Source organism: Morone saxatilis, unplaced genomic scaffold (genome assembly GCF_004916995.1).
Source record: "Morone saxatilis isolate NCDOM2014 unplaced genomic scaffold, NCSU_SB_2.0 Contig21, whole genome shotgun sequence".
In the NCBI taxonomy this organism is placed as follows: Eukaryota; Metazoa; Chordata; class Actinopteri; family Moronidae; genus Morone; species Morone saxatilis.
This window is the reverse complement of record NW_023339774.1, coordinates 794,227-802,539: the sequence shown is the minus strand read 5'-3', so window position 1 is coordinate 802,539 and position 8,313 is coordinate 794,227. Positions and strand designations below refer to the sequence as shown.

At 39.2% G+C, this 8,313-nt stretch overlaps 1 protein-coding gene across 1 annotated transcript in view; it reads left to right on the top strand.

The window, feature by feature from the left end:
* mapkap1 (MAPK associated protein 1) overlaps nucleotides 1-8,313 on the top strand; it is a gene marked incomplete in the record, with an annotated part of 11,664 nt that overhangs the window by 437 nt on the left and 2,914 nt on the right. Inside the window, 6 exon segments of the mRNA XM_035668224.1 lie at nucleotides 192-672; nucleotides 2,917-3,006; nucleotides 4,705-4,853; nucleotides 5,329-5,501; nucleotides 5,591-5,767; nucleotides 6,497-6,606. Coding sequence (XP_035524117.1) covers nucleotides 390-672; nucleotides 2,917-3,006; nucleotides 4,705-4,853; nucleotides 5,329-5,501; nucleotides 5,591-5,767; nucleotides 6,497-6,606 — 982 coding nt within the window.

Genomic DNA, 8,313 nt, shown 5'->3' with positions numbered 1-8,313 from the left:
AAACCACGCCCACCCCCACAGTGATGTTAACACTTGTTAGGAGCATGCCAGACCAAAGTAACTGAGCCATTCAGAACCATTCATAATCATGAAATGATGTATTTATTTGAACAGATTTGGCTCTAACTCCCAAATGTAATTCGCTACTTCCTGCCTGCGCCATGTTATAACTGCTCTCTCAATTTAAACAGGTACTGGCACCTTCCTGCCTTGGGGCAGAGAGAATAAGCAAGAAAAGGAGATGGAGAAGATTACTGCTCTCCACTTGTCATCAGCCACTTTAACACTCTCAGAGAGAGACTGAAAGGGATCATCTGGCATTCAGGGAGGAGAGTAAGACAAAGAAAAAACATCCAAAGCTATAAGCCACACTTAATAAAGCAGACGAAATGGCTTTCTTGGACAATCCAGCTATTATCCTGGCTCACATCAGACAGTCTCATGTGACCAGCGATGATACAGGAATGTGTGAGATGGTACTAATAGACCAGGATGTGGATCTGGAGAAGTGCCAGCTGGCTCTGGTGCCCGGCAGCAGCTGTGGGTCAACGGGGTCAGGCTCCCTGAGCGAGGGGGGCAGCAGTGTGACAGACAATCATGCCTGCGACCTCTCCCAGTCCATGGACATCACTTCTAGCTGGGACTTTGGCATCCGTCGACGCTCAAACACAGGTAGGCTCGACTCCAGGCTCTGTCTGGTTAGCAGGGCAGGCTTTCGGTCAGGCACACAACAGAAAGCCTGTTCTGCTGTTGTTTGGAGGGGGTCTGTGTGTCTAATCTGGACCAATGCTTTAGTGAGGCTAAAGTCAAATTGTGTGCTTCTGAATGTTGTTGCAGCACAAGTGGAAAGCATGGGGTTAGATTGCAGTCGACTGTGTGAATTTTATTAATAGCTATGAGGTTAGTAGCACAGATGACTTTAACAATGATTAATGCTTCTTTTGTGTGCCAGTATACTCTGTAGATTGTTTTTATCATGCCATCAAGTGCAACTTAGGTCAGCGGCTATGGAAGAGGACTGATAATTTTGGGGTTATATGCCTTTATTTGATAGTTTGGCAGTAGAGACAGGAAACGTGGGAACGATATGCAAGAAAATTCCCCAGCTGTAACCCAACCAGGACGTTGCAATAACAGGGCATGTGCCATACACCACAAGGCCACCAGTGGCCTTTGCTCTATGATCCAGTGCATACTCCTTGCAAAGTGTATCTACATCAACCAGTCCCTCCAGGTTCGCAAGATTACAATAAGTAAAGTAAAACCACTAATTATTGTGAATTGGGATTTATTTTGGTTACTCCAATAGTTATGTTATCTGTTATCAGATGTGACAACTTTGTATTCACCAAAGCAGTTGCGAGATCTCAAGTTGGTCAGAAATCTATTTGCCCAAAGTCAATTTTTTACTTGCCTCTACACAAATAGTTTTCTTTATTAGTGGTAAGGCTGGACGATACGGCCTAAAGGGTAATACCTCTGATTTGTGTCGGACCAAGTTTTATCACCTTTTTTGTTTTTATAACAATAAATAATAATTATAACAAACTACAAAAAACACCATATCTGGCAGTGTGAAACATCATGCATCTGTAATGTTTTATCACTGGGGCCCCTTCTTCTCATGTCTGTGTTTACCCTACTATTTCATATCAAAATGGCTGCTGTGAAAACGGTCCATTTGGAAAGTGGAAAAATCGGCAGTAGTACAGCCAAACATGCCACAAAAGCGAGCTAACGCGGTGTGTCCCATAAATTATGGCCACCATTTGTAAACTAGTGCTGGATTGTCAAGAAAAACTCCTGGAAAATGTCCTGGAAAGCAATTTCTTAAAAAGAGTGGGAACCCTGAAGTGGTTATCCCCTGATGTTCGGTTTTCTTACTTTTATTTTGAGTTTTACTGTTTTTGATGTCACTGTGGCAACACTCGCAATTGCACAGACAGACTATTCCACAGCAGAGGAAGAGGTGCAGCTTACACAGAAGTCAGTAAGTGACTTTTCTCCAGTACAGAGATGTAACACATTTTGTGTGAAAGATAGCAAATACAGTTATTTTGGTTATTATTTCTTTACCGAGAAAATACGCAGTGCCTGACACATGTATAAGGGAATTTTTTTGTACAAGCAACAAGCATTGGTTTAATTTTCAATGAAAGAAGACTTCAGACACAGTCACCTGATGTTCTTGCCTTTAAATCTCAAGGTTTGGTGTCCTAATCAACATCAGATCATCAAATGAGTGTAGTGTGTTTAAGTTGGGATGTGGGTGTGTAATATGGCGTGTTGTAAAAATTGCACATTGTGAGTTTGAATCAAATGAAAGGAGTGTAAATCTATTTGAAACCACATTCAGGTGTTTTATTTGGAAGGTTAATGTGGTTTTGGTTCTAGAGGGAGTCCAAAGGTAGACAACACGTCTCCTTTTGGCTCCCTTGACTTTGGTACAAAGTTTGGTGGAGTGCTGGTTGTTGGTTCTGGGTTCTGGGATCCTCTGAGACTTTCAGACTTTGAGATTGAGTACTGACCTGTGGTGGATGTCTCATCAGGACAACAAGACAGTCGCGAGAAACCTGGGGCTGCTGGTAAGATAAGAGGGACAGTCACAGAACTTTTAAACAGTTTTATTTGATATTAGCTCTTCTTGATGAGTGTGTTGTACATATTTGTGTGTGTCACTGTCTTTATGAGGTGGGTCATGTCAGTCAAAATATCACATAACAGAGAGTCAGTGTGTCCGCCTGAAGACAAATGTCCTTTTATTCTCACATTGCCCTAATAGGCCCAATGAAAGGTATGATTTTGAACCAAAGTGAACAGTGTACTGTATTTCCATGGTGTGCTTTATGTAATGATGACTTTTCTGTTTCACCAGGCTTCTAGCAGCTTTTTTCCATAATCTTTCTTTCTTTTCAGCCCAAAGACTTGAAAGGTTAAGGAAAGAGCGGCAGAACCAAATCAAGTGTAAAAACATTCAGTGGAAAGAGAGATCATCCTCCCAATCAGGTAGTGTTTCTTAGCATTTAAAAAAAACATATTAAAGTACTACCATAACACATCTGCACTTGTTGCTAATTTTGTAGCAAAACCCTATGTTTAACTATTCTGTTTACTTCGTGTTTCTGTGTGTGGTGGATTGTTTGAACTTTATTCAGAATAAAAAAGCTGCTGAGGAATCTGGGCCTTCAAATTCATTTTTATGACATACTGAGTGTAAGAATTATTTTATGCAATTATTTTATAAAATATACACAATAGGCATATATCTCAGCATTTTGTTAATTTCTGTAAAGAAAATAGTTTAAAGAGGTCCAAACTTTAAAGACCTGAACATAGAGCTAACAATGTCCAAGCATAAGGGAGAAGAAAACACATATATTGTTAATACTCCTACTAAGTATGTACGATTGTTAAAAATGGTAAAAATACATAATACTGACAGATAATTGTATAACATTTTTCTAAAATGTTAAATATTCACAGGTAATAATCTGCTCAAAATTCATCCAAATCATTCGTTTTACACACTGTTTGGGTTCATTGTACAGTTAATCAGTTGTTCTGTACTCTTATTGTTACGCATTGAAAATAATATGAAATATCCATAAAAGATATCACTTAGTCAGTGGTCGTAAGTTTACTAAAACAGTGTTCCTAAAACCTTTTACACCGGGTACCACCCCCAAAAATATTAGGCGTTAATATACAGAAGCGTAGGCTAGGTTTAAGATTATTTATTGTTGACTGTTGTTGAATCCAGTTCAAGAACCAGAGCTAATTTGGTAGAAAAGGGGTCCTTCTTGTTCACACTTCTCTTCCCAGTAGTTCCTGTTTGGAGCCACGATTGCAGTGTTTTTGAACCATTCGTTTTACCTCCACTTACTATCTTGCATCACATTTTAGCCCCTAACTAATGATGGATGTATGTGTGTGCTACGTTCAGAAACATGACTACATAGCAGGCTAATATTGAAGCAAAATATTACAGGAAAGGCAAAACTTATTTTAAATTTCATTTCAGAGTATTTCAGTGATTCTTCCGCATACCACTAGAGGCAGCTTGTGTACCACAGTTTGAGAACCAGTGCTCTAAAATATTAAATTAAACATCTTGAGACCACAGTTAGACCACTGGATGAGTAACACAATTCGCAACCTGGGGTCAGGACCTCCCCAAGGGGTAGCAAGACAAATCTCTTTAATGCGTGGATAGGAGCAAATAAAGGCAGGAAACAAAACAATTTTACAATTTTTTTTTTATGGCTTTTAGACTTTCTTCAAATATTTACTTTTTACTTATGAATTACAGGGCGGTACGATACATAAAAAGATACAGTGGTTACAATTCAAATCCATTGTGATATATTGCAATACTGTAATAGGGCGATATATTGCAATTTTAGAAAAAATAAATAAATTTTATCTTTTTACCTCATTTGTCGATATTACCCCTAGTTACATCATTACCATCAGTCACTACTATTAATGTAGTTGTTGTGCACCTTTGTCTCTGTCCTTCTGTCTTTGCTTACATGTCTATGTGTAAAGACTAAAGAAATCTTTGCTAGTTTTGGTAACAGTTTTTCCATCCAGGCATGATACCCTTACATTTATCTAGATATGTTCCTGCAATAAGAAGAAATTAGTTACTATGTTAACTGTACTTGAAGTGTTTGCTGCATGTTGTTTATGCTTTCTGTTCAGTGGAGGATCTGGGATCCCTATTTGAAAAATGGGACTTTAAAGACAGGCCACGGACAACAGGTACCAAATCCACCCTTTCACTGCGGTTGGAGCAGTGTCCCCAGCAGCTAAACAACCCATTCAATGAATACTCCAAATTTGATGGCAAGGTGAGTTATTCCACGTTTCACTCTTTATAATTTTGGTGTAATTGTTGTTTCACTGCATTTCACAGCCAGAGCTAGCCATTTTGCTAGTGGGAAGGTAACATTGACCAGAGTGATCGACTAAAAACCGCTCAGTATAGCAGGAATACAGCTGCTGGTAGTCAGAGCTAACAAAGCTAACCAGCCATGAGCAGCTGCTGTCAAACTCTCTGTGTCCTCTTACAGTTTTTACAGTCACTAGAAGCACATTCAAGGCTGTTGGTAAAGGTTTCTGTGTGGTACCTGTGTTGTAAATTAGTAAAGCTAGCAGCTCAGAGAAGCTAACTCTCCAGTGTTTGTGGGGGAGTCTCAGGCTATTCTAGTGTCAGCTGTGAACTGATTCAATTAGTAAGCTTATACTGTAACCTTTTACCCTCTTTACTCTCTGTATCCATGGTTTTTCTATGCCTGATGTACTCACTGTCTCTTCACCTCTTAGGGCCACATTGGCACAACAGCTACAAAGAAGATAGATGTCTACCTCTCAATGCAGATGGCTCAGGAGAAAGTACATCCAATGACAGTGGTGACCATCGCCAACGCCCGCGTCCATGACCTCATCGGGCTCATCTGTTGGCAGTACACCAGTGAGGGCCGAGAACCCAAACTCAAGTGAGCACAAACACATTTCAATGCCACTTTCATAAAATGTTTCTGTGTCTCAAACTCTTCTGACTCTCCCAGCACTCTTCTCTCCACAGTGAGAATGTGAACGCCTACTGCCTCCACATAGCTGAAGATGATGGCGAGGTGGACACCGACTTCCCTCCACTGGACTCCAATGAGCCCATCCATAAGTTTGGTTTCAGCACTCTGGCCTTGGTGGAGAAATACTCCTCTCCTGGCCTCGCTTCCAGACAGTCACTGTTTGTCAGAATGTAAGTAAGAAATAATGAATAAATTAAAAGAAATTGTGCTGTAGTTGTAATGATCTGTTCTGTTTTCATGCATTTTATTTTGGGGGTAATCACCAAAAGGGTGAAATTAATTATATTTTGTCTAATAAGGATGCAACGTTTTAAAACAAACGGTGTCATATGTGTGGCAGCCATTTCCCAGTTTCATACTTTGAGGTGCATTTGCTGAATTCTTAGCAAATATTATACAACTACATTTCATTGTAACGTGTTGTATTGAAGCTACTCAACAGTGTCTTTATATATCTTTCATATGATATCAGTTTAATATTATAGTGACAGTCAGTCCCATGCCAGTAAAGCCCCTTTGAATTGAATTGAATTGAATTGAAGTCTGTCTTGATAACAGGAAAGACCTTTGCAGTCGTCAAAGCTGAACAGAGTAGATTCAATTCAATATTCATACACACACAACATAACACACATCAGGATCACACTCTCAGCTTGTCGGTGTGTGCCTACACAAAAGGGAGATTCCATTACTGCAAGGTTTTTTTTGCTGTGTAACTAGAGGCCCACATTTCTGTTCAATCCGAAGTGAAGAAGACATTAAGATGAACAGCCAGGTGTCTTCAGTTGTCCTGTTCTAGGTCCAGGTGGAGTGCTGTTTACCACATTTCATCTGCCTGGATGATTGAGATACACCTTCAGAGGCATCCTTAACCTTTCCTGCTTTTCTTTCCATTTTAGAAATGCTGCTCATGGTTTCTCTCTAATCCCCGTGGACAGTCTGAAGGTAACCATGAAGGAAATTCTCCAGAAAGCACTCAAGAAGAGGAAAGGCTCACAGAAAGGCTCAGGTAATTACACTTTTATCGCTCTCTCCCTTTTAATGCAACCATGGAATAGGAATGGGACAGTATCAAAATTCATGTCACGATTATCTTGGTAATTATCAAAATATGCTTATAAAATCTTAAAATGGAACTAAAACACTTTCTCCTTACCTTACATGTAGTTAAGAAAAAAATATTTTTCTTGCATCACAGATAGGAACCTCATCTTCTTGTCACTTTTACATTTTTTTGTGGGGCATGCAATTAGCTCCCCCTTGTGGCAATTAAAAATGAATCAGGAAATCAATATAGGGCTGTATGCTAGCGAGCTAGACAGCTTCAAGTCACTCGTGAGGATATTGATGATTGTCCTGATAATGCAGATTCACCACAGTATACTTACCTCACTGTTTTGTTTTTTTGTGCAACCAAAGCCCGCTTAAATGTGATTGGTCAATGCAACTTGTATGACAAAAAGAAAACCACGACTTATCAATTCAATGTTATTGGATTGGTGCACACAGACATTGTACTTGCCAATACCACATTCTAGACAGTATGAGAATCCAGAACAGCTCTACTTCCGATGCCAAAATCTTTGTCCCTTATCTGTTCTCAGAGATTAGGGAAATATAAAGGTGAAGTTGCAGTACCGTCAAAATACTCTCTACATCTGTATTTTATTATCTGAAGGTAAGTCTAGCTATGCTTTATTATCCGTTTGCTATTTCTAGAAGAGGATCCATACAGTGTATGAAAGATGGTGATGAGGTTGTTGCCCATTGTCTGTGGCAAACTACCCAGATGGTAACCTCATCCACCCACTCACACACACAGATGTGTGTACTTCTTCACACACAAACAGTCAGGACAGGGCTATTGTCTCATTTACATTTAGATGAGTATTGATTATTTACTGTATTTACTCACAGGAGTCAAATTCTTCCTCTTCTCTCTTACATACACACATTCTTTCTTCACAAGGACAGTCCAAGGTCCTACAGCGTTGCTGTGCTGGAATAATCATTTCTTCTCACTGGCATAGTCATTTAGAAACTGATCAGCAGCCCTGAACGTCACTCCAAATGCTAATACTTGGTTGTTGATATGATACCTGTCTAAAATCCAATAATCTAAATTTTAGTCCCTAAACTCTTCGCAATATTATTTTGACAGGTCTTAAAAATGTATAAATGAAGTTAATGTTGCATATAAAGTTGCACTGAGAGTCATAATTATTTAAATCAGATATCATATATATTTTTGTTCTATCAGAAGTGGAGAGTATTTCTTCATTGAAAGAAGAGCAAAGAATGGTATTGAAAGCTTTTCTCCACGGAAGGGTTTTCTCCCTTCTCTTAACTGACTTCATTAAGAGTTTGACTACTTTCTATGGTTTATTGGTCTGCTTGGTTGAAGTTCACTGTGATACACAGTACATACAATCACCTGCCGAGTATTTTTAGCAAGTACCTTCCCTTTTCCAAACAATTTCCAACGAAAAATCCAATGAAGTCCCTGTGGGCATATGGTAGAAAAAAAAATATTTTTGTAAAAAAATCCATTCACAGATTGCTAAACCAAGTGAGTCAATAAATAAACTCTTGTTTTCATGCTTACATTCACACATACAGGCAATTTAGGGCCTGTCCTCACGAATACGCGGCCTCACCCAATACGATGTCATTTCGAAAAAAATCTCCGTAAACACGGATTCACTGAAAATGACCC